This window comes from Muscardinus avellanarius (assembly GCF_963383645.1).
Source record: "Muscardinus avellanarius genome assembly, chromosome: 14".
NCBI classification, from domain to species: Eukaryota; Metazoa; Chordata; class Mammalia; order Rodentia; family Gliridae; genus Muscardinus; species Muscardinus avellanarius.
The window spans coordinates 55211692-55237924 of NC_137800.1; the positions used below are offsets into that span (position 1 = coordinate 55211692).

The following is a 26233-nucleotide window of genomic DNA, read 5'->3' on the forward strand; positions in this document are numbered from 1 at the left end:
CTTAATAATATTTTGTCCTATAATCCATAATAATGGAATATCTTTACATCTATTTAGATCTTTCTCAATTTTTTCAACAAAACCTTACAGGATTTGCTGAAGAAAATATTGTGTTGTTAAATGTTTTGTGTGAAATTTATTCTAAATTATTTTAATTCTCTTTGACACTGTTGTAAATGGAATTGCTTTCTTAATTTTATTTTCAGACTGCTCATTGCTACTGTATGGAAATAAAATTTATATTTCCCTATCGTTCTTGTCTCCTGAAAACTTGCTGAATCTTCTTATTAGATGGTTGTGTGGGGTGTGTATATTTTCTATATGCAAGAGTATGTTTTATGCAAATATATTATTATATATCTGAATGCCTTTTGTGTGTTGTGCATATACACACATGCATGCACACACACACACACACACACACACACACACACACACACACACTCTTAATTGTCCTGACTAGAAATTCTAGTACAACAATGAAAACTGATATAATTGTCTTGTAGCTAAATTATAGAAAGAAAGATTTCAAGTTTATTGTTAAATATGATGTTAGTGGTAAGATTTTCAAAGATGTATTTCAGCATAAGGAAGTTACTTTCTATTCCTAATTTGCTAATTGTTTTGATCATAAAAGCATCTTGTCCTTTGCTCAAGTGTCTTTCTTACACATATTGAATTATCATGGAGGTTTGCACCTTTGTTTTATTAATATGGTTTATTACAAGGATAAATTTTAAATGTTAAACCAACCTTGATTTCATGGAATAAATCATACTTGATTATAGTAGATAATTCTTTTTGTGTTTCTTGATTTAGTTTCCTTGGTATTCATAAGTATATTGATCTTTAATGACTTTGTCTTGTGATTTCCTTGTCCTCTTTTGGCATCAAGAAAGGCAGCCCCATAAGAATGACTTTAAAATTTCTCTTTTTTTTTGTTTGTGAAAATTTGATGTTAACTGTGTGTGTGTGTGTGTGTGTGTGTGTGTGTGTGTGTGTGTGTGTGTGTACTGAGGATTGAAACCAGGGGCATTCTATCTCTTAATTATACCCCATCCCTATTTTATTCTTTATTTTGAAATAGGATCTCACTAAGTTGTGGAGGGCCTCACTAAGTATCTGAGGTTGTCCATGAACCTATGATCCTCCTGCCTCAATCTCCCAGGTACTAGGGTTACAAGTGTGTGCCACAATTCCTGGTTCTGATGTTAATTATTTTTACAAGTTTTGGGTGAGTTTTTTCATAACACAGGATATAATAGTCATCATTGATAATAAATTAGTATTTCCAAGTCAATATGGACTGAATAACCTTGCTATTGTATACTAAGTTATTAGAGAGAAGAAAGTTTTAACCTTTGAGATACAAAATTCTCAGCACCATTAAAGGCATTCTGGGACTGAAAAGTTTCCCTTTTATTTTTGGTGGAAACTTTACCATTACTTTTAAGAAACAGCTGGAATGGAGTTTTCAAAAATTTAAACAAGAAGGTCACTGAAACTAGCAGGAGACTTTATGTGTTAAGATTTCATGAGACTTGGTATTGTATATCTCAAGCTTTGAACAAAAGGAAAAACTTTTCAAGAGTCTTAAGCCAGGATTTTCTAACACAACTGAACAATGAGATCTGCAAAGGAGAAAAATATTTTTGATATGTGTGTGGAGGGGTATTACTAGGGATTGAACTCAGGGCATTTTACCTCTGAGATATACCCCAGATTTTTTTATTTTTTTTTTTGTTTTGAAATAAGCTTTCCTAGGTTTTTGAGAGTCCTGCTACATTGCTGAGGCTGGCCTCAAACCTGCACTCCTCCTGCCTCAACTTCCCAAGTACAGTAATTATAGGCATGTCTCACCAAACCCAGCTGCTTTTGAACTTTCCTTTAAGATATTGTTAACAGTAGAGGATTTCATCTGCCATCAGTTCATCTTCAAAAATAATCTGAGTCGAGTCTACAAAGTGAAGGACATAATGATGGGAGATGTATACTCCTGGAAACCATGCTGCCTGACCTGGCACTGTGAAACCTAATCCACCTGCCTAATGGAGGTTTGCCTATCTGGTTTGATCTCTATCTCAACAGGTGCCACCATTGAAATCCAAAGGCATATAGGCCTTCTTTTATACTATTTTTTAACGCTATAGACTTTGTAAAGGATAACTTAGAGGAAGTAGAAGAGGATAAAAGTTCTATGAAGAATGTCTACTGAAAGCATAGAGGAAAGGCACACATTCTTTTTTTTGCAGGTCTGGGTATGGAACCCAGAGGCATTCGACCTCCAAGTACACCCCTGTCCAATTTTTTATTCTTTATTTTGAAACAGGGTCTCACTGAGTTGCAGAGGGCCTCACTAAGTAGCTGAGGCTGTCCGCAAACCGCGATCCTCCAGTGTCAGCCTCCCAAATGCTGGGATTACAAGTGTGCACCACCACGCCCGGCTGGCCCACTTCTTAACTGGGGCAAGTTCTCATGAACATTTATTCATATGTTACAGCAGCCCAGAGGAAGGCAGGCATTGGGAAAGGAAGCTGGAGGCCCCATTCATGTGCTATACAGCACGTCCACACATAGATGACCACAAAAGGGTTCTCGCTAGGTCCACTTGACCTGTGAACTCTCACAGGTGGAATCTAGAGACTTAACTCAGGGCTTTTGAAAGGCCTCCTGGATTCTCCCAGGAAGAAATATTACACTGTTCCATGGGCAGTCAGAGGCATCTCTTGCAATCAGGGAACCAACCTCCTTCTCATCCCAAGCACATTCTGCTGAGCATATCCCAGATAACTCCCACCACATTTTTTTGCCAGCCTTTCCTACACACTAACCCCCTTCACTCAAGAAACTTCTGCCTGTGGTAACGGTGTTCTCCATGCCTGTCTTCTTCAATCACATCATCTACTTGTCCCATTCATCACTTTTGTGGATAATTTATTGGTCTCCTTGGGAAGTTATATTTATACAAACTTTATGTCATTTACAGAGCAGATGCTAGGGGAGCTTTCAATGGGTGCTGATCTAAATTGTGTGAGGTTTTGTTTTGGTGAGGACACTAGAAGAATGCCTTTGTAATAAAGTAGGTCTCCTCCAGCCTTTTCTTTTATGTGGGTTTCCAACAGGTGTTTCCTTTAAGGCAGAGTTGATGTTTGCAATAACATCAGAATGAGGAAAGATGTTGTTTGTGACAGCTTGTATACATAGATCATGCTTTCATTATGATAGAAAAGTATACAGTGATTTATTTGCTATTCTGAGTCAAGTCAAAGTGTGCTTGGGAGAAGATCATCTTCCATTTGCCAAAAGGGCTCTTAATTACTGGACCAAGGGCTCTTCATTCATCACAGGGTGTGGGGGTGGGAAGGGAGAGGATGCGGGGAAAGCTGAAAGAAGTGACAGAAGAAAAGTAGTGGTAGTAGTTGTAGGCTTGACTGCTGAAGGTGGAGAGCAGGAAGCCCCTCACTGAAGGTAAGACAGCAATTTCCAAAATGTTTTCAAGGTGTCCATGGGGGGTACATTATGTAATCATGTGTTTTGAGAAATCTGAGGACCAGTATCTAAGAAGCAATTTGAAGGAAAAAGCAGTCTGAGTAATGCAGCCAGTCTTCCAAATCTTGATAGAAACCAAAGCCAGACTCACACCCTGGGTGTCACTCTTGTGACAACTTCAGTGAGCTTGGCATAATGCTACCACTATGGTCCTGTCCAGTGCCAGTGGGAGACCAAAGGGAACTCTCAGAACTCAGTGTTGGGCTCAGGAATTATGGATACTTAAAACCAAAAGACATACTCGTTATAGTGAATGAGGTGATCTGTGTTGGTCAAGCTGATCTCAAGGGTCATATTACATCTTCTGAATAGTTCCATGACTAGAACCCACCACACCCATGAAATTTTTACTTAAGTCCCAAATGCAGATGGAGTCAAAGGAAAAGTACTGGCCAATCTCTTTAGTAATTGCTCTCTCCTCTGCTCTTCTAAACCCTTCTCCAAGGCTCTACTCTTCTTGCTCAGGATTCACTGCCCAGGTCCTCTTTTTTTGTTCCATTATTTTAATTCTGATATTTCAATCTAAGTTTTGGTAAGTTTTTTTTTTTTTTTACACTGGTGACTTATGATAGCAATTTAGAAAGTATTGTGGTTGAGGGAGACAGAATTGCTTGCTAATATGTTGGAGTTATTTTAACCCACAAGCAAAATTCCAACCCCTGTAGCACAGATAGCGTTAGGTTGTATTTCTTCCAAGAGGTATATTAAAATTTCACAGGACAGTGCTGTCACTAGCCTGAATCATCAGTGTGACTCAGCATGCCCCAAAAGGCTTTTCTGGGGATAGCAACAAATATTTTTGAATAAGAAAAATCAATAAAAAATAAAACAAATGTATATAAATAAAATTTTATGTTGTTAGATAACTTTGTGAAACACTGGATTACACCATTTTAAAAGGATTTATTTACCACATACCTTTTGATAATCTTTCATATGCTATGAAACAATTCCTCAGAACTTCTCCAGTTACTGATATGCTATGGAAAATGTTTTGGGACAAGGTATTTATGAGAGGATTGGGCTGTGGTAGCAAGAAGGACATCTCAGTGGCTTTGCATAATGAAGGCTTATTTCTCGTTCATGCTGTACGTCCAACATAGGGCAAGGAGGCACTTGCTCTACTCCACAGAGCCAGTCATGTACCCAGACTGATTCTGTATGTAGCAGGTTAGAAGAGAGCCTGCCAAGTCACACTCTGGTCCTGCAGCCCTACTTACCTGCTCATATGCTCAGAAAGGAGGGTAAAGTTAGAGATTGTGAACACTGGTAACCTCTACCTCTACATTATATTCAAGTCTCCACTTTATGATTTGTTAGCTCTTCCCTTCTATCCATAAAATGTGGAAGGGTCTTTAAAGTCTGGCAAAGACAGAAATACCAAATATTCCAATTGTTTCTCACATTCCTCAACCCCCTGCCATGGCGGGAGATAGACAACTGGTTTTGACCAAAGACATGTAATCAGAAATGATGTGTGTCACTTTAAGCCAAAGCAATTAAAAGATTAAAGTTGGTTTTCCTGGTCCATCCTCTTCCCCTGCACTGAGAAGGATGTGTGTTCCAGAGGATGTGACCTTAAGATGGGACAGAATCTGTCACTTCAAGGCCCTGAATGTCTGCATGGAGTGGAAACACCTGTTCATCTGAGTACAACATGGCATGAAATGAAAAATGGCCTGTGTTGTGTTCGGCCCCTGAAAACCCAAGGTTGATTTGCAGTCTAAGTTTATATATTATATATAACCTGTGCAGGTCCTAAATTTATATAAGTATATCTAGTCTAAGTTTATATGAATATATATGGCCTGTGCAGGTCCTTTCTAAACTTCCTGTAAGTCTAGAAGGGTTCCTAATATTGTCTAACAAACAAATATACTTTCTTTAGAAATTGAGTGAACTTTTTCAAAAGGTCATCAAACTCTTTCAGTAGTTAAATATATTGCAAAGCAGTGTTGGGCCTACTTGCATTGAGGGGCTGCAATGCAGAGGGCTCTGCCAAGAACAGGTTAGGAGTGGAACGGAGTGTAGACAGATGCAGGACAAAGAGAGAAAACATGAAGAACGCAAAGTATATTTTGTAAATCTGAAGATTTCAATAGACATCCATGAGAAGAAAAAATGGAGAGATGAAAGGAGGAAAAGAGGCAAAGTCCAATGAAGAGAAGCTACTCATGATGAAGGCTCTCACAACCTTTACATTCTAGACCAAGATACCTAAAACACCCCTCATGATTTCTGCGAAGTAGTAATGGCATCGTGATAGTAGCAAAATTAAAAGCAGGAATAAGATATCCTAGATTTTTACACTGGAGCCTCAAATGTTCTCAGACTAACTCTCCATTTTTCTTACTTAGGGCTCTCCTAAATAATACAGAGGAAGAGGCTGAACAGCTTGATACCAGTGGCATGTATCATTGGTGCAAATCAACACCTTTGGAAAATGTGATTTTGGTAGGTGATCTTGCACCATGTCTCAGCTATAATGAAGCATCTCTCAGAATAAAGAATGGCCTGTAATGTCTCTTTGTAAACTGAATTTGCAAGAAAAAACACCTCATCAACTATATGAAAGATGTCCTGTGATGTGTCATATCACCCTGTGAAATTCCACAGAGATGACGATGTGGTAATGTCACGGACTTAAAATACAGGTGTCTTCCGCTGCTACCTCTTTCTTTTAAAAAAAGTTTAACTGACTCACTTAAAATGATCTAAAACGTTGAGGTTTTACTAGTAAATCTGATTTTTTTTTCTTTTGGCAGTACTGGGGATAGAACCCAGGGGCATTTTATTGCTGAGCTATACCACCAGTCCTATTTTTTAGTTTTTATAATTTTTTATTGGTGGTACGGGGGTTCCTGGAAGCCCTTCTACCTCTGGGCTACACTTCCAGACCTATTTTATACTTTTTTTATTTTTGGAAACAGGGTCTCTTAAGCCAGCACGATCCTCCTGTTTCCGCCTCCCAAGCGTGGGGATTATAAGCATGCACTACCACGCCCGGCTAGTTTTTATAATTTTTGAAACAGGGTCTCACCAAGTTCTGAGGGGCCTCATTAAGTACCTGAAGCTGTCCATGAACCATGATTCTCTGGTCTCCACCTCCCTCCCGAATGTGTGCACCACCTGTAAATCTGATTAGTAGATTAGCCTACTCTTTAAAAGGATTTAGTAGTCATTTCTTTGTTTTAAAATAAATATTTCCCTAACTTTGGGATTTTAAATTTTGAACTTTCTATATATTTTCTTAAATCTGGCCATACTTATATTTAACATATTATCCAAAGTGTATCTCTCAAGTGGTCCCACCCCAGCCCCATACGACCTGGGTGAATCCTTGTAGATTATAGTTCCATCTTTCCCTCTCTTCTCAAAAAGACAAACTAACTCAGCTCACTGAAATCCCAGCATACAAGATGTGAAAAGCCTTGTATCATAATCCAGGCTCTGACGCTTGCTTTTTGGATCCCCATTTATTCTCATTTTTCAGAGTTAAAAACTTAAGTATCATTTGAGTGGTTTATCAGCAGTAGCTGGTAAATTTAACTAATAAAAATGATTGTTTGCATACTATATACACCATATATAATTTTTCATCTATGACTAATTAATAATTGTAAATATTTCTTGCTTTCCTAAGTAGTTAATTTTTTTATTAAACACACACATGCACACATGCACACATGCACACATACCATATGTGTGGTTTAGTGCCAGTGTCCTGACAGATTATATTCCAATTTTGTAAAAGCATGATCAATCATTTGCTCAGAGCCTAAAATTGTCAGAGCTGTCACATCAACTGGAAGACTATAGGGGTTTCTGAAAGTCATCATTTTAGCAAAATAAACATCTGCTGAGTAGGAAATCAAACATGTCTTCAGTGAGAGGCAAATCTTTAGAAAAAAAAGTGAAGGTAGGTGTAGATTGAGGCAGCCAAGAGACCAAGAAAGGTAAATAATAGGCATCTTGTTAGACCACATTTATTAAGCACAGAGACAGTCACTATTATAGGTATTTCCCTTGTGATAGTTGATATAGAGTATGTTTCATTGAGAAAAACTGAGTCTTTTAATAAGCTTAGAAGATCTTCTAGCTTAGAAATGCTAAGAATTTTAAAATTTGTACCTCAAGGAAAGAAATATCTAGATTTCAAAATTTATGGAGATTTTAAACTTGGTTCATGTGCAGAAGGGTCAAGCAGAAGTATCCGATTTAACTTTGAACAAATAGCACATTCTCTTCTTCCCCCACACAAAGCCACCATCATTCTTAATTGGGAGGCAGTTTTGTGCTGCAGTTTGTTGGAGAAATTGCCTCTCTAGCTGTGCCCATAAACACACTCTGCCATGCATCTTGTTTCTAATTGTTTAGTTCTCCTCAGAAGAGCAATTGTCGGACTTCAGGCACTTTACATTAAATACCATTCAAGGCCTCATTATTCAAGTTAAAACTAATCAGGTTAACTAGAGACAATTATGTAATAGATTTGGTTAAGATTCCTATCACTCTCCAGGAAAGCTCTCTGGACAAGAAGCTTCATTTCTCCTCACAAGGAGATCTCCTTAGAAAGAGAGTATTTCCTAGTATTTGCTAATTTGATCAACTCTAATTGTGGAGATATCAGATGTTACTTAACTCATCCTGTTAGATTTTTGCCAGCTCTGCTGTTTGAAACACAATTGGAATAAATAAAAATAATATGTCCATTCAAATATCCTAAATCTTCATGTGCCTAGGAATGTAGAACACATTCAGTGTATAACTGTTAATGAGTTAAGCACTGTACTTTCAATATGTTTTTGACTTTCCTCAACAAAATTAACATTTGATTTTATTTTTTACTATTTTAAACATAAAGCAATTGAGGGTTAGAGAAGTTAAAGTTATTTGTTTACACACGTAGCTAAGAAAAGAGCCAGAATGCAAAGTAAAGTCTTCCAGTCCTATGTCCAGGACTCTTTCCCTTACATCCCAATGACATAAGAAATGACATCATCTATTTCTGAAAAGAAATCAGACATGGACCAATAGTAAGCTTTTTACAGAAATATCCACGTTTTAGTTATACCTGTTTTAAGAGTCTCTATGAATGTGGAAGCATCTCAATCTAAGCATATGTCTAGCATATTTTGTATTCAACTTGAATATAGAGGTGATATTAGCAATTGGCATGTTTGGGATTAAATAGAAATTGTATAGCCTTCTTGTCTCAGGGAAGAGTTTATTGAATCAATTTAGTGTTTTCATGTTGAACCACAAGATAAAATTACTAATACTTAACCTTTTTTTTCTCACGTGTGCATATGTGTATGGTACTAAGGGGTTGAACCTAGTATTGTTCTACCTCTACACACCAAGTCCTAATATTTTATTTCAAAGGGTCTTATTTGGTTGTTGAGAGTCTCACTATGTGACTCAGGCTCTCCTACTAATTTTCATCAACTTGTTTCAGCCTTCCTAATAGCGGGATTACAGGCATATGCCACCACACTCAGCTTCAACCATTCTGACCCACAAAAAGGCAACTTCATGTAGTTCAATTGTATGAAAACCTACTGAATAAGCAACATATTTTAACTTTATGTAATGTCTAAAAGACATAAGTTTAGCAATGTAATTTGCATTCTCAATTTTTTACTTAACCATTCAATATGGCTAAAAACATATAATGAAAATAAAAATATATTTTCCCCACTTGGTCTAGTAATTTCACACTCTGAGTAATAATGCATACATTAGTTTTAAGTGACTCAGTCTAGGCCAACAGAAAACTAAAAGAAAATGAGAAGAAATTCCACAAAAATGAAAAAAGTTATGATTACACCACTTGTGCATAAGTTTAATTTTTTATAAGAAATTTGCAAAATTCTATTAGCTTCGTGAAAGTGCTACTGTGGCTGTACCTAGAAAGGCCAGGATAAAAGCAGGGTGTCCTCTTTGAGAAATTCTCGTCTTGTAAAAAAAAAAAAAAAATGACCTGACTCCGACATGCTTATCCTTAGAAACGAGCTGACAAGTCCAAACTTGGGTTTCGGAACCACATCGTAGCATGCATATTTGGAGATGCCCAGTCAGCCCTGATGGGGCTTCGGAACTTTGTGATGCCCCTAAGAGCTAGCAACTATACCCGGCAGGAGCTGAAGGACATTGTGTTTGTTGGGTCTCTGGATTACTTGCAGAAAGAATGGCGATTTCTCCGTAATTTTCCCCAAATATACATTCTGCCTGTAAGTATCACATAAAGAAAATGAATATTTATTATAATAATAATAATGTCATTAATAATAATGATAGCAAGTATTTGCAGTTATATAGTCATTAATGGTGTCAGAGGCTGTTCTAAACATTTTACTTATATTCACTTAATGCTAAAAACAACCTTAGTGGGTAGATATTAAAGATATTGAATTTTAGGCATGGAAAGAATAATCAACTTGCTCAATATTACATGGCAGGTAAGTGCAAAAATAGGATTTAAATCCAGATGTGTGGCTCCTGAGGTTATGCTCAAACCATGAAGTTTTAATGATCTTTATATAAAAAAGAATTTTCTGCATTTCTGAGTTTGATTCTAATATAATGCTTAAACTAGAAGCTAGTTCCAGCTGGTCTTTTGGTTCTTTCTTGATTTTTCTGGAGAAATCTTATTCATAACACGTAGTGCCAGATGGTCCTTTTTAGAAATATAAACTGGAGCAATTGGATTTGCACTTTTGAGAAATGCTTTTTCTAGGGTTTGAGTGTCCCTTCCAAAACTAACATTGGAATTTAGTTGCCATTGTAACAATGTTGATAAGTAGAACCATAAAGAGGAGATTGGGTTTTGAGGGCTCTGCCATGAATTCATGAATTAATTAATAATGTTATCAGGGTAATGGGGTTAGTTATGGTGAGAGCAAGTTTCTGATAAAAGATCCAATTTGGCCCTATTCTTTCTTGCATGGGTATAATCCTTTAATCTTGAATTTCTCGGACTGCAAAACTATGAGAAATAAATTATTTTGTGTATAAATAATCCAGTATTTATAAACAAAGTAGTAGGAAATCACAGGAGCCATTATGTATATGTAGCATTATAGTTATATTTGCATTTAATTTTTATAGGTTATTTTTTGTGGTACTGGGGTTGGAACTCAAGAGTATTCTACCTCTAAGTTACACCCCCAGCCCTATTTTTTATTCTTTATTTTGAAACAGGGTCTCACTGAGTTGCAAACAGCCTCAATAAATAGCTGAGGCTGTCTGCAAACTGCGATCTTCCTGTTTCTGTCTCAGCCTCCCAAATGCTGGGATTACAAGCATGAGCCACCACGCCCAGCTTAATTTTATGGGTTCTTATCCCAGTTTATACCATTAATTCCCTAGATGAAAAAAAACCATTATGTGCACTGTGAAATATACCAAAGAATTTGGATTTTGATGAAATCATGATGGCAACATAAGAAATATTTTTTTCAAAATAAGAAATAATTCTTTAAAAAAGCATGTTGCATTTACTCTTTCAAAAAGTCACCCTAATGTTCCCTGTTCTGCTTTCCTTGCTTAAGTTCATACAAAGGAAGAAAATGACCAGAAGTCTCCATACCAAACTAGTTTGGGATATAATAATATCAAACTCCAAATTTCCTGATGGAAGAATCATGTCTTTCACTATTTCTTCACCACAGGAAAGAAGTATCTGCCATATTGCTAGTTAATCCATAGAGTTCAAGTAGAGTGGGTCCCTAGCAAGTTTGTATGGATACATAACTTTTCTTTAGATCCATAAACTCTCTTTTTTTTAACTCTCTTCCTCACCCTGGCACTCTAGGATACTTCTCTTCTCCCATCTGAATCATCCAAGGGACCCATGCTCCTCCCAAGCTGCTATCTTTCTCTCATCCAAATCTGCTCTCTGGAAAGGTCTTGTCGAATTTATTTAGAATAAAATGCTAATGATCAATAAGTATAAATGTGTCAAAAATCAGGTAACTAAGTTTTAGAATCAAGCCAGGGGAAGTTGGAGAGACATTAGCTTTAAAATAATATTATCCACAAAGAGCCACCACAACGAGCCATGATTATAAAACCCTTCCATCTGTCCAGCCACCTCTCAATATGGGTTTCTCTCCTTAGGGATCAGCACTCTATCCTGCGGATATGCATGCAGTCAACATAGAGACATGCTCCATGTGTGCTATCTTAGCACCTCCATCCAAGCCATCCAGCAGCCAGACTCTGGTAGACACAGAGACCATCATGGCCACCCTGAACATTGGGTCACTGCGGGTCAGTTCCTCTGCTGAGAAAACTTTGACAAAAGGTCAGAATAATACCCCTGATGGGAAGAGGCTAAGGAGCTGGGCTAAGGAATAAGAATTAACTCCTCTCTTATTATAAGGAGTATGAGAGATTGGGCAAGATGTCCTCTACGATGCTGTCCAACTCTGATATAGGAGTAGTCTAATAGTTATTTCCTCTGTGATTCTAAGTCAAATGAAGACCAATATCTACCTTATAATTAGAAGGCATATAACAGTTTTCTTCATTTGTGGGGAAAATTACAGAAAAGTAAAAGTGTTGTTGTTGTTGTTGTTGTTGTTGTTGAATCCAGATGCATTCTACCCATGAGCTATATCTCTGGTCCTTTTTATTTTTTTAATTTTGAAAGAGATTGCTGAGAATTTCATTAAGATGCAGAGGCTTTCTTAGAACCTGCCATCTTCCCAAGTATTGAAATTATAGGCATGTGCTACCATGCCTTACTAAGTGCTTTTATTTTTGTTATTAATCTAACTGAAGCAACTGATAGGTTGTTATAGTCAATGAGAAGTATTATTAGTAATCAGTTCTCATTAGATCTTATAGATATTCAAGTTTCAATTCTAAGTTTCATAAAAGATAAAGTGTAATTCTCTTATTCAAGATTCTTTCAATGAACACATTTCAGGAGATTATCTCTAACATCCCTTCAAACCTCTACAAAATTGTCTTATTTTGGATTCAGATTGAAAAAACAGAAGAAAATAACAGAGGGAACCTCTTTAGGTTGGAGATGATATCTCCTCCTCTTTTGGATTTCTTCCAGGATCCTGTATACTTATTATCCCTTAGTAGATGCTTATCAAGTATCTGTTGACTTGAAACAAATGAGCCCTTGAGCTGTATTCCTGAAGAACTTCCTGTATTTCACTGTGCCCAAAATATGCTTAAGGTACACTTCCATTACAAAATTGTGATTTTTCTTCTTCCTACCAAATGGAAAATGGCTTATACCTTAGTCTGTTTCTAAATTCTGACTACTAGCCACTCAAGTGAGTGTTCTGTGTCTAAAACAGATTTCCAATTCAAAAAATGAAAGTAACCCCTAATTGGAACCAACTAGATCTGACCATTTTCCCATGGAGATGATGTTCTGTATCAAGGTGAAGTGCTGGGTCCATAGGCTGTTTCACAGCTGACCACAGATAGTGTGCTTTGCAAAGCACTGGGGAAAGTCAGATTCCAATGATAATGCAAGACTCTCCATGATTATGGCTATGGATAAAAATGGTCATGAGTCAAACATGGAAATCAAAAGAATTCTTTTTGACTTCCAGCTACTATTGCTAGGTAGTAAAAGACAAGGTTCTCAGGACAAAGGAATAAAGATGGAATCTACTCTTTGGTAGGTGAACTAAGTCAGCTACTCAACATATCCTCAATAAGCATCCATGGGGTTTAGGGTGCTTTGCAGAGAAGAACACATAACAAAGCACTTTGTGAATATCAAAGTGTCATAAAAAGCTAAACTAAGTGGATATGAGATCTTACCTCAGCTGAGAAAATTGGAAGATGCATGGCAGGGCTATTGTACTCTATCACATGATTCCTTAGTATAGCAAGCAGAGTCACTGCTCAGACTAATCTTTGATATGTAGGGGGGGTGAGAGAATGAGTTGCATTCTCACAACTCTATAACTGGACAGAGAAAAATATATCTCACTTTAAATACAATATCATTCACACAGAAATAAATTTTTAAACATTATTCAATCCTTAGGGGATCATCAACCATCATAAACTACATAGTTAATGATCTGGATGATAATTATCACAACTTTTTAATCACATTCTATATAGTCCAGCAAGATATAAACCTGTGATTTTAATTCTGGTTTCCTTATGTTTTGTGATTTTCATCCTTTCATTTATTCATTCATTCATATGTTCATTCAACAAAAATATATTTGTGTGTGTGATGTCTCAGGTTCTCTGTTAGTCTAGAAGGTGCCCATAAAGCATCAACTAATGGGTTTAGTAAAAGAAAATAGAGGAAAGAGAGGGCAAGTATTGGAGAGAGAAAGAGAGAGGGAAGGAATGTCAGAGTATTTGAATCATCACGAAGTGTGAGTAGGTAATTTCCCCAAAGATACAAAGAAAAATGTAGAGCATAATGTATGGGGTGGGCCTTGCACCATTCCCTAAATGAATGGGACCATGTTCATTTAGTGATGGAGAGTATCACATTTCATTAAGTGATACTCTCCATCACTCAATAAAAATGCATTCCATCACTCCACACAGGCTTTAACAGACTCATAAGCCTGTTTATCTGGTAGGGAGCTATTGGTGACCCTGAATTTTTAGCACATTTTGGGAGGACCCACATACTTCTCAGGAATTACACCAATTACTGTAGCATCATAGGGTCAGCCTCAAATTTATATGTAGAAATCCCCAATCTTCAGAAAAGCCTGTTTGGCACTTTTAATCATCCTTCTCATTTAACATTACTGGTACTTTTGTACCATATTGAAGATGTGGACACTCTCATTTCTAAGAACTGAAAGTGTAAAGGACTGGGAAACTCCCCTACTGAGCACTCCTCCACACTGAGCACCAAAACACAACCAACTCATAGATAGTTTTCTTTCCCTCAGTCAGTGATTCTCAGCCAGGGACAAGTTTGCCCTATGACTGTGTCTGAAAACATGTTTGGTCATCACAGTTCAGGGGATACTATCAGCATGCAGTAGATAGAGGTCAGAAATGTTGCTAAACATCTTCCAATGCACAGGGCAACCCCCCATGATAAAGAGTGGCAATTGTATCGAGATGGAGAAACCTTTTCCTAACAAACCAAATGAGCATTTTGTGTGATTAGTGTGCTTTCCCACATCTTCATGCCATAATAAACTCCTTATAAAGCCAAGTGAGGAGCATCAAAGCTATTTCATATAGAGATTTGCCAAAGGGTATAAGGGAGTGAGGATACAGCAGACAAGGACTCTCCAAAGGACCATAAATCACTAGGACTCCTGGACCTCTCCAGGGAAACCCAAAGGTTTTTCAGTAATGTTCTAATTACTGCCCTGTCACATCAGGAGGAGAACAGGTTGGCAAACCTAGGTACTGAGCTAAATAATCTGTGGTATAATCTAAACATATAACGGTAATTAAGGCTGACAACTTAATATGCTACTGAAATTTAAATGTATAGTAGTAATCTACAATTAAGCAATCTTTTGTAATAGCACCCTGCCAGCCTGGAAGATTTCAGGTATAATACTGTGTACTATTAGGTAGCAAAAATATTGGCATTAAAAATGTATGCAGGCTATGATCTGACACTTATGCAAATTAACTGAGGAAAGATAGGTGAAGGTGGAGTTGGCAATCTCTGTCTTTCAGTCGGTGTCAGAAGCAGTACCTATTCATTTCAGCAATGTAGATGTTTCCCGTACATAACTAAAACAGTCAACTCAGAAAACTAGCTATTCCAGTTCTTCTCTTAACTGGGAACTGGAATCAAAAAGCAGGATTTCCCATGGAGAGAAACTGATTGAAATATCTTACTATAAAGGCCAGCCACACATTGCATAACTTGAGGGATGAAGTAGGTGCTCTGGAAAGAAAGAACCTTAGAAGTGGGTGCTTATCAAGGTGTCAAATCCTCCCATGGGTTTCAAACACCTGATTTTGGCCAAGATTTGTAGACCCTACGCTGGGAGGTCTAATTATACAACATTCACCAGGTTGATGTGACAGTCTCCTGATTGTCCAGACTGCACCTACTGCTCACAGCCACCAGGGGGATCATTTACCAATACTTATCAGATAATCTCCATTCTGTACTTCTGTGTAATACTTCCCTGTGGCAATTACGGAAAGCCATAAAGACCTTGCAGGCTAGTGAAGTTTGAATTTTCTCTCAATTCACCCCACTCATGGTCCTTCCCTGCCTTAGGTTTCTTTTCCCCATTTCTCTGCCTGAAAGGCTCTTAGTCATCCCTCAGGATTGCTCTCCACTGTCAGGGATGCCTGTCTAGTCATCTCCCCACCTCAATTACCAGCCCCTCAAGTCTGGGGATTTATTGTTGTTGCTGTTGTTTTTTGTTTGTTTGTTTGTTTTTTAGTGAGAACTATTTGAAAATATTTTGTGTTTACTACAGGTTATATATAACTGGGACAGAACTGTTCACAGTCCTAAAGTGGAATACTTTTCAAGGGTTTGCATAAGGGAGGAAAGGGGAGGGGAAGGAAAAAAGGAAGGAAGGACACATATAGCAGATAAAGCATCTCATATATTCTGGGAATAAAGTAGCATCTCAATTTCCTCAAATCTTCCTGAATTATAAAAACCTCAGATTTTTTTTAAAAAGAAAAACAGCTTATAGTATTCAGGTCCCATGAATCTCTAGCCACTGATGCAAACTATCCTCTTAAATAACTTATTGAATCTAATTATCCCTCTAGACTTCTATTTCTTCACGTAAAACTAAGGGAGATTGCTGAGGTCACTGTGAGTTCTAACTGTAAACCAAAAATGCCTGGCTCTTTGCATGGAGCTTCTCCTATATCCATAACTTGGAATTAGTGGAGATCAGAAACATATTCTGTTCTATTGTGCATTAACAAGAAGTGAATCTTTTGAGTGCTTCTTGGGGATATTGAGAAGGTGTTAAATATTGTAGTACATAGGACGCTCCTTTGGTTTTTCTCTTTTCCTGTGTCCACTTTGGTGGCCCCCTTGTCCTCACTTGATTTGTCTGTTCCTCATTGACAATGCTTTCCTCTGTTTGTTCTCCCTCTTCTCCTTACTAATCATCGAACTCAAGAAACAAAATGACTCTGAATTTTTCAAACCCTTCCAAAGCAGTGGAGAATCTTAATCACAAATAGAGTTTGAACTTTCCAATACACCCTCAAAAAAGTTCTGGTAAAATAACCAACCAATTTAAAGCATCACTTATGATAAGATAATTATGTTGGTAAAACACTATACCTTAGTTTTCCCATTTCTGTCCTCTCTTTCCTTACTTTAGATTGTTAATTTAACTTGGAGGGCCAAACTCTGAAGTTATGCTTCAGGAAAAATCTCTCATAGTTCACAGAATAACAAAATTGTTTCAGGCCAGTTCTGTGCCATCAGCTCCCTTCTAGAATTCAAACTCACAGGACTCTTCTAACACAGAGGAAAATTATCTACAGACAAAGAACAGAAGCCATGAGCCCCAAGTGACATCACATCCCAGTGTCTAAAGAAACCCAGGCAGGTTTACCAGAGAGGGCAGCAGGGGTGGAGGTCAACCAGCTTCATTGAGCAGAAAAAATAGTTACCAGCAAGTACTTCCACCCAGAGAGAATCTGAAGAAGGGTAGTGCCAGGAGCCAGTTGCCATGTTTCTAGACACACTAATGGAGCACCACTACCAATTTTTGATAGTTCACTAAAGTTTCTGTAAGTAAATTGATACATTTTGAGGTATGCCTCGCTCAACCATTACCAGGTGCTACCACTCTGTAGAGAACAGTCATTTTTAGTTGTGATATCAATAAGCAACTACTGAGAAAGTTTTGCCCTTTTTGTAAAGTATTCAAAGTGCTATTTTAAAAACTCACACATCAATGTACACACACACACACACACACACACACACACACACCCCACCCTTCTCAAAAGGAGATACTGAAGACTCCTAAACACAGTTGGCTTTCTTCACCTGTGAACTCTGTCAGGGGATTCAACCCAACCACAGATAAAAGATATTTGGTTTAAGAAAAATGCATCTTGCCGAGCTTGCAATAGGGTTGGCAGCTTCCGGGACCCACGGCTTTCAGAGAACAGTGCCAGCAAAAAAGAAGTAGAATCTTGTTGAGCCAGTGAGTGCAGAGAACCACACTTGGATGCCTCAAGACATAACTTTCCAGACATCCCAGCCAGACAGTCTAGTGAAATCCTCCAACTTCAGCTAAACTCAAAATACAAAATGGCAGAACCTTACTGAAAAAACCCAGTGGCTACAGGACACTGTTAATCTACAGACCAACCATCCAAATTGCCCAGCTAACTCCTACAGCTGGAGCTGAACTCCTTCCCCCCTTGCAAGGACTCGAGCTGCAGTTTCACACCCACCCCCCACAGAAACCTGAGTGGCACTCTTAAAGATTATGAGTTTTCAAAGTGTCCCAATGGAAACCTATGCAGCTATAGGAACTTATGGTAACAAATAGAATTGCTAGGTAGATGAGTTTGCAAATCTCCCTGTGGAGGTGGGGTGGGAAGTTTCCCCACCTCTGCAGGATCTCCAGCAATCACCAATTGACAATCAACACTGGTGTCTATGAGGTAAAATAACTCAGCCAACCCTGCTGTATGTTGAAAGAGGAATAACAATGGAGCAATGAATGCCCACAACCCCACAACATTAGAACCTGATAAAACAGAAATTTAGAGATTTATAGAAGATCAAATCAGGAAAATAACTGTAGAAATAATAGAGGTATTTCAAAAAGAATTCAGAGAGAGCCAAAGAGAGATAAAGGATGCAATTAATGAAGTAAAGGCCTCAATTCAAAGTACAAACAACCGATTAGACCACATAGAGAATAGAATCTTGCTCTTAGAAGATGATCATTCAAAAAATGAACGCATAGTTTCTAATTTAGAAAAAAAAATCTGACAGCAGGAATCTGACATTGAAGAAATATGGGCCCATTTTAAGAGAGCTAACCTAAGAATAATTGGAATAGAGGAGGGAAAAGAAGGTGAAACCAAAGGGATTAACAATCTTTTCAAGGAAATAATAGCAGAAAATTTTCCAAACATAGAGCAAGAGGTTGATACACAGGTCCAGGAAACTTATAGAACTCCCATTAGAGAGGATCAGAGAAGAGGATCCCCACGCCACATAATTGTCAAAATGACCAATGTGGAAGCCAAGCAGAGAATATTAAAGGCAACAAAAACAAAGGGCCAAGTGACATTCAGAGGCAAACCAATTAGAATCACTCCAGACTTCCCAAACCAAGTCATGAGAGCCAGAAGGGCTTGGAGTAACATATTCCAAACTCTGAAAGAAAACAACTTCCAGCCAAAAATTTCCTACCCAGAAGTCTATTAACTTGCACCTGGTGGTATTTCGACTCTACAACCACCAGTGCAAGAGACCAATAATGTCTCATGTGATCATAACCAAACAGACCAGCAGAGGTGTCCTTGTGGCTAAAAAACTGAACTGCCCAAGCCCCAGGTTTAGAAGAGTACAATCTCTCCCTGCCAGAGCTTGGACCCTAAAAGCAAGGAGACCAGGACCAGCAGGGTTCATGTGATTATAGCTACAGGGTAGGAATTCAATATTCTCTCCACCAGCAGAGTTTGAGGCTGATGTGTATATGGATATGATGTGCACTGTGCTGATGTGCACAGTGACTGATAGGGTTCCACAAGATATCAGCTAGCAGATCAACAGTGTTGTACCTGGACCATCAAAGCCCAGCCAACTGGGCCACTGCTCAGCACGTAGTAATCTATGACCCTTCTGAGCTTAGGCCAGGTGGTCAGTGTTTTGCAGTATTTCACACATTCACAACTAGTAGAGCAGTGGTGGTATCTGTAGGGCATTAAATCCTAACCAACAGGCAGCAGGCCCTATATGAAACAGCATAGTCTTTGGCCCTACTGAGTTTGGGCCTGGAGAGCACCAGTGGGCTGCAGCCAATCAGTTACTCCTATTTGCCTGCACTAAGAGTTATATTTTGTTAAAGAGGCTTTGGTGGAGAAACTCAAAAGTCTTATTATATGAGACAGATTTGTAGAGGCAAAGATATACTCCCATCATAGGCCTTACTATAAAAGGATAACATAGGCATTATTATAAAATAGACATATAATTCTCACACAAAGAAGAAGATGCCAAGATAACATAAATACAAACCTGAAAATTCTGAAAACATGAGAATAAAGACCAATGAGGGAACAATAAACTCCTACAACACAGAAACAAGGGAGATCACCAATACCTAGCTGCAGAAAATGCCAGAAAAATAATACAGAATTTTGATTTTCAATATAATGAAAGGCCTCAGAAATGAAACCAGAAAAAGTGTACAAAAATGAAAGAACATACAAATAGAAAAATTAAGGTCCTAAGTAACAAAAAGATGGCTTTGAAAGAAATGAAGAAGTCAATAAATGAATTAAAAATTCAACAGAAAATACCTTTGGCAGGCTAGACTACATGAAAAATAATGTCTCATTCTTTGAATACAGCTCTTTCAAAGCTTACCACACAGTCAACATACAGAGAAAACAATATAACAATATCATCAGAGCATCCAAGAGGTATGGAATATATGAAATGGCCCAACTTATGGATAATAGGCATTGCAAATTGTCTAGAAGCACACATCAAGTGTATTAGAAACCTCTTTAGACAAATAACATTGGAGAATTTCCCCATATAGAAAAAGATTTGGATGTCTATGTACAGGAGACATTTAGAACACCAAAATTCAAGATCAAAGAACTTCTCTATGCCACATAATAATAAAAATAATTAACATAGAGGCCAAGAAATAACCATAAATGCACCCAAATGTGGGTGCACCCACTTTTATAAAACAAACTCTTTGGTACATTAGGTCTCAAATAAATTCAAATAATATTGGGTGACTTCAACACACCACTCACAGCACTAGATCAATCTTCCAAGCACAATAAGTAAAGACTCTTCAGACCTGAAGAACATTATAGACCAAATGAAATTGATAGGCATTTACAGAATATTCTACCCAACAACAGCTGAATACACATTCTTCTCAGCTGCTCATCAAACCGTCTAAAAAATAGACCACATTCTGGGCCATAAACCAAGTGATATATTGTCCTGCAGCTTTTCAGATATTAATGGAATGAAAGTAAAAATCAACAAGAAGACATAAAGATATTACATAAATCCTTGAAAACTGAACGATATACTTTTGAATGAAACTGAGTCATAGAAGAAATAAAGTAAAAAATTAAAAATTCTAGAAATAATAAAAAATTGAGATGCAACACACCAAAATCTATTGGATACTTTGAAGGTGGTGTTAAGAGAAAAATTTATAGCACTGAGTGCCCACATAAGAAAAATAGAAAGTTTCCAAATAAACAACCTAATGACATACCTCAAGTACCTGGAAAAACGGAAACAGACTAATCCCAAAGCCATTAGAAGGTAGGAGATAATTAAAATCAGAGAAGAAATCAATGAAAATAAAGAACAACACAAAAAATACAAAAGATTAAGAAAACAAAAAGCTAGTTCTTTTTAAAAATTAACAAGATTCATAAACCCTTAACCAACCTAATCAAAAGAAAGTGAAAATCAACCCAAATTATTAAAATCAGAAATAAGAAAGGAGACAACACTACCTGCAGTGAGAAAATCCAGAGGATCATCAGAAACTATTTCAAAAATTTATATTCCAATAAACTGGAAAACATGAAAATATCAACAGATTTCTAGACACATAAGACCTACATAAATTGAACCAAGAGAAATACAGAAAACATAAAATGAGCAATAAAAATATTGAAACAGCAAAAAAAAAAGGCTTTTATCAAAGAAAAGTCCAGGTCTAGCTGGATTCCCAGCTGAATTCCACAAAACTTTACAGAAGAACTAAACCCAGCAATTTACAAGTTATTTTGTAAAATCAAAAGAAATGGAATCCAGCTGGACATGCACACTTGTAATCCCAACATTTGGGAGGCTGAGACAGGAGGATCACAGTTCTTGGACAGCCTCACCTACTTAGTGAGACTCTTTGAAACTCAGTGAGACTCTGTTTCAAAATAAAGAATAAAAAATAGCCCTGGGTTCCATCCCCAGTGAGAGAGAGAGAGAGAGAGAGAGAGAGAGAGAGAGAGAGAGAAAGAAAATCCTTCCAAACTCTTTCTTTGAGTCTAGTATTACCTCAGTACTAAAACCAAATAAAGATTTCTCAAGAAAAGAGAATTATAGACCAATATCCTTGAAAAACATAGATGTAAAAATTATAAACAAAATTCTAGTGACACATATTAAAAAATGGTACACCATGACCAAGTTAGTTTCATTCTGGGAATTCAATATTGGTTCAACATAAAGCAAATCAATACATGTCATTCACCAGATAAATAGAACTAAGGACAAAAATGTCTTGATCATCTCAATAGATGCTGAGAAAGCATTTGACAAAATTCAACACTCATGTTAAAACACTTCAGAAAACCAGAATAGAAGAAACTTACCTCAACATCATTAAGGAAATATACAATAAATCTAAATCCAACATCATATTCAATGGAAAAAACTTCAGAATCCCTTTTAAAAATCAAGAATAAGACAAGGATGCACACTTTCACCACTCCTTTTCAATATAGTCCTCAAGACTCTTGCAAGAGTGATAAGGCAAAAGAATATTAAAAGAATTCAAATAGAAAAAAAACTAAAATTATCTCTAATTTCAAATGATATGATCCTATATTTAAAAAACCCAAAAGTTCAACCAAAAGACTCCTAGAGTTAAGTAACAAATTCAGCAAAGTACCAGAATACAAAATTAATCTAAAAAGATCAGTAGTTTTTCTATAGGCCAGCCATGAATCCACTGAAAAAGACATCAATAAAACATTTTCACTCACAATAACCTCAAAAACAAATATGTAGGAATAAATCTAACCAAGGAAGTAAAAGACTTCTACAATGAAAATTATAAAACACTAAAGAAATTGATGGAAGATTTTATAAGGTGGAAGGATCTCCCATATTTTTGTATAGGCAGAATAAATATTATCAAAATGGCTGTTCTTCCAAAAGTGATCTACAGATTCAGTGAAATCCTTATTAAAATGCCAAGGTAAGTCTTCCCAGACATAGAAAAATCAGCCCTAAATTTTATATGAAGAAACAAAAGACCTAGAATAGCCAAAGCAATTCTCAGCAATAAGAACCATGCAGGAGACATGACAATTTCTGACTTAAAATTATGCTACAGAGATATAGTAATAAAATAGCCTGGTATTGGCACAAAAACAGACACATAGACCAATGAAACATAATAGAATAAGTAGAGACAAGTCTACAGAATTATAGCCAATTGATTTTTTACAAAAGTGCCAAACACTTATGTTGTAGAAAAGACAACCTTTTCAATAAATGGTGTTGGGAAAACTGGTTATCTATTTATAGAAAACATGGAATTAAATCCCTATATCTCACTTTGTGCTCTTGACTCTTGTCAACTAGAAATTAGACCAGAGACTTTGAAATTACTAGAGGAAAGCATAGGTCCAGTACTTCCAACATATAAACACAGTAAAAACTTCCTGAATAAGACCCCCAATATGCGAAAGCTAGGGAGAAATGAGTCATAGGAGGAACTCTAGATGAAGAAGGAGATACTATAGATGAGCAAATAAGGTGACCTAACTGAAGGGAATGGGAGGAGGAAAGAGGGGAATTCTCTAATGTACATAATATACTTTAACAAACATGAAAGCCAATCACTAAGCCAAACATGAGGAAGGAAGGGGAGGGAATCGGGTGGGAATCAGATAAGGGGTAATTGGGTGATGTATCTATCCACCATCTTGCATTCCATTAAGATGTATGAATACAATGCACCAATAAAAATATTTTTAAATAAATAAATAAAAATAAGATCCCCCAAATCTCAGAAAATTAAAACAAGAATTAAGAGAATTAATGAGATGACATTAAACTAAAAAGCTTCTGCTCATCAAAGAAAACCAAGAGTCTAAAAAAAGAGCTACATAAAGGGAGAAGATCTTTGCCAGCTGTCCCTCAAATAGTAAAAAATCCAATCAAGAACTAAGCAACTGAACTAAATAGATACTTTATAAAAGAAGAAATACAAATGGCCAATAAATACAGAAAAAAATGTTCAACATCATTAGCAGTGAGTTGCAATCAAAACTACACTGAGATACCATCCAATACCAATTAGAACGGCAATCATCAAGAATTCAAACAACAATAAATGCTGACAAGGATGTGGGAAAATAAGAAAATCTTCTACATTGTTGGTGGGACTGTAAATTAGTACAGCCCTATGGAGATCAGTATAGAGATTCCTCAGAAAACTGGGAATGGATCCACCATAAGACCTAGCTATGCTACTCCTGGGTATCTTTCCAAAGGGACTGAAATCAGAATATTATAGTAATATAGGCATATCCTTACTTAGAGTAGCATAATTATAGAACCAACCCAGGTGCCTATCATCAGATAATGAATTACAAAATTATGGGCTATACATACCTATTCAGCAATAAAAAAAAGAATGAAATATTATTTGCAGGAAAATTGAAGGACCTGGAGTATGTTAAGTGAGATTAGTCAAATTAATCAAATTAGAAAGTGAAGGGGCATGCATTTTTCTTTAAATGCAGAAACTATGGATACCAGAGGGACTTCAGATAATGGAGGAGAAATCGAATGGAGCCCGAAAGATGATTTAGGGAGAGGGGGCGCAATGAGGAGGGAGGATCAATGAAGGAACCACTTCCATTGACGTTATGTCCATACATGAAAATACCAATGTCAATCTCAAAACCCTGTATAGGGAAGTGGAGAAGTGGGAAAAGTTCACCAAGTGCTATGTGCATGTATGTCACTATCACTGTGAACTACATTATGATGTAGTACTATAATGCATCAGTTAAAGTATAAAAATTTGTACATGTACTGAATTTATACAAACTTCTTTTCCCTGTATTTCCCCCAAAATGCAGTATAATAATTATTTATATAGCATTTACATAGCATTATTATAGGTAGTTGAGAGAAAAGTGTATGAAAGAATGTTCATAAGGTATATGCAAACACCACACCACTTTATAAGAAGGGTTTGGTGTCCATGGGGGGCTTTGAAAACCAATTCCCTACCAGATACCAAGAAAAAAATATATATATATATACATATACATATATATAAAATATATTTATGTAAGATATATAAGATATATATGTAAGATTATATGTATATATATATATATATTTTTTTTTTTAGGAAAGAATTTGGAATTTTGACCTGATTTTCTAAGATAAAGCACCAATTTACATGATGTTCTTGCACATGTTGGTCAAGTCTCATAAATCATTTTGCTTTGCATTTATGATCTCTTCTTTGTTGTTTTTTGTGTCTACAGATGGGATTTCACATGACTTCAGTGACAGTTATAAGAAATCAAAATACCGACGAGTCCCCATCCTCACTGAACTGAGTAAGTTGTGTTCCAAGGGCAAAATTCAAAGGAGAAATCTTTAAAATGCATAATTGATGTTTCAAGATTCTTTTAGAATCTACAATCAAAGAACTGAAGAACCAGAGTGAGGCTCAAAGAGCTTTAAGTGCTTGGCTGGATGTCATGGTGGGCTTTTACCCGACTGGTGACATCATCTGGCGGAGCCTGTTCTGTCCAGGGTCAGAGTACAGAAATAATTCCCTTCTCTGCTTTCCCACTATAAGAGGAGAGAGACCATTTACCTGATCAGTCTTATTCAAATGAGGAAGATGGGTTCAAAGACTGCTAGAAAGGACCCCCAGTACTGATTTATCTACCCATCAGAGGACTTGAGGTCAGATATATCTTTTCTTTCTGGTAGCTCTGTCAAGGCCAAGGCTAGGACAAATGAGGCAAGGCCTGCAGGGTGCAGACACAGAGGAGATGCTCATTTGGGGTGTCCTTAAATTTTACGTATCAGGTATCTTCTTTGTATCATCTGAATCCAAGCCTTGAGTGATGAGTTTCTAATATGAAAACACCCCTGGAGACGTAATAGAATCAGCTGTTATCTCTCCTCAATACCTCACAGAAAACGAACATGCATGAGACATTTCCAAATATGAGGAGAGAGAGGAGAAGGAAGTTAGGAGGCTGGAGAACAGTGAAGGGGCCCATGTGCATTTGAAAGGTGTTGGAGGGGCAATGGTACCATACTCAGATTCATTACTGAGAAGAACTGAGTAGAAGAGGAGAATGATGCCTTTAACCCAGATGGAAGCATCCCAAAGAAAATCTCTAAAGCTGGTCCTGGGCATGTAATTTAACCTGATTATATAATATAGCAACATGCTTAATAGGTATTTTATGATTTTGAATACCTAAGCACTGCAGGACTTGCACCAAATTAGATAAATAGATCTCTTAGTCTAAAAAATTAAGCAGAGGATTTGGAGGGAGTCGGCAAGCCCCACCTTCCACTATGTCTGCGATGAGCGCTGGGAGTGAATGCAGCAGGTTGTAAACATCTAGTCACCCTAGACCCTGGGCTGGGCTCTTCATATTCGGCTCTGAGCATCTCAGATCCTTAGGTCTTTCTTTGCCAGCTATTTGTAACCACTTTGAGGATGTCAGCTGCAGTTTTAATTTTTCTCCCTCCTTT

General features: G+C 37.1%; 1 protein-coding gene across 1 annotated transcript in view; it reads left to right on the forward strand.

The window, feature by feature from the left end:
• Positions 1 to 26233, forward strand: part of KCNU1 (potassium calcium-activated channel subfamily U member 1) — a gene marked incomplete at both ends in the record, with an annotated part of 158989 nt that overhangs the window by 115091 nt on the left and 17665 nt on the right. Inside the window, 4 exons of the mRNA XM_080710254.1 lie at positions 5907 to 6003; positions 9558 to 9782; positions 11671 to 11857; positions 24997 to 25071. Of these exons, the coding sequence (XP_080566380.1) occupies positions 5907 to 6003; positions 9558 to 9782; positions 11671 to 11857; positions 24997 to 25071 (584 nt within the window). The remainder of the gene's footprint in view (positions 1 to 5906; positions 6004 to 9557; positions 9783 to 11670; positions 11858 to 24996; positions 25072 to 26233) is intronic.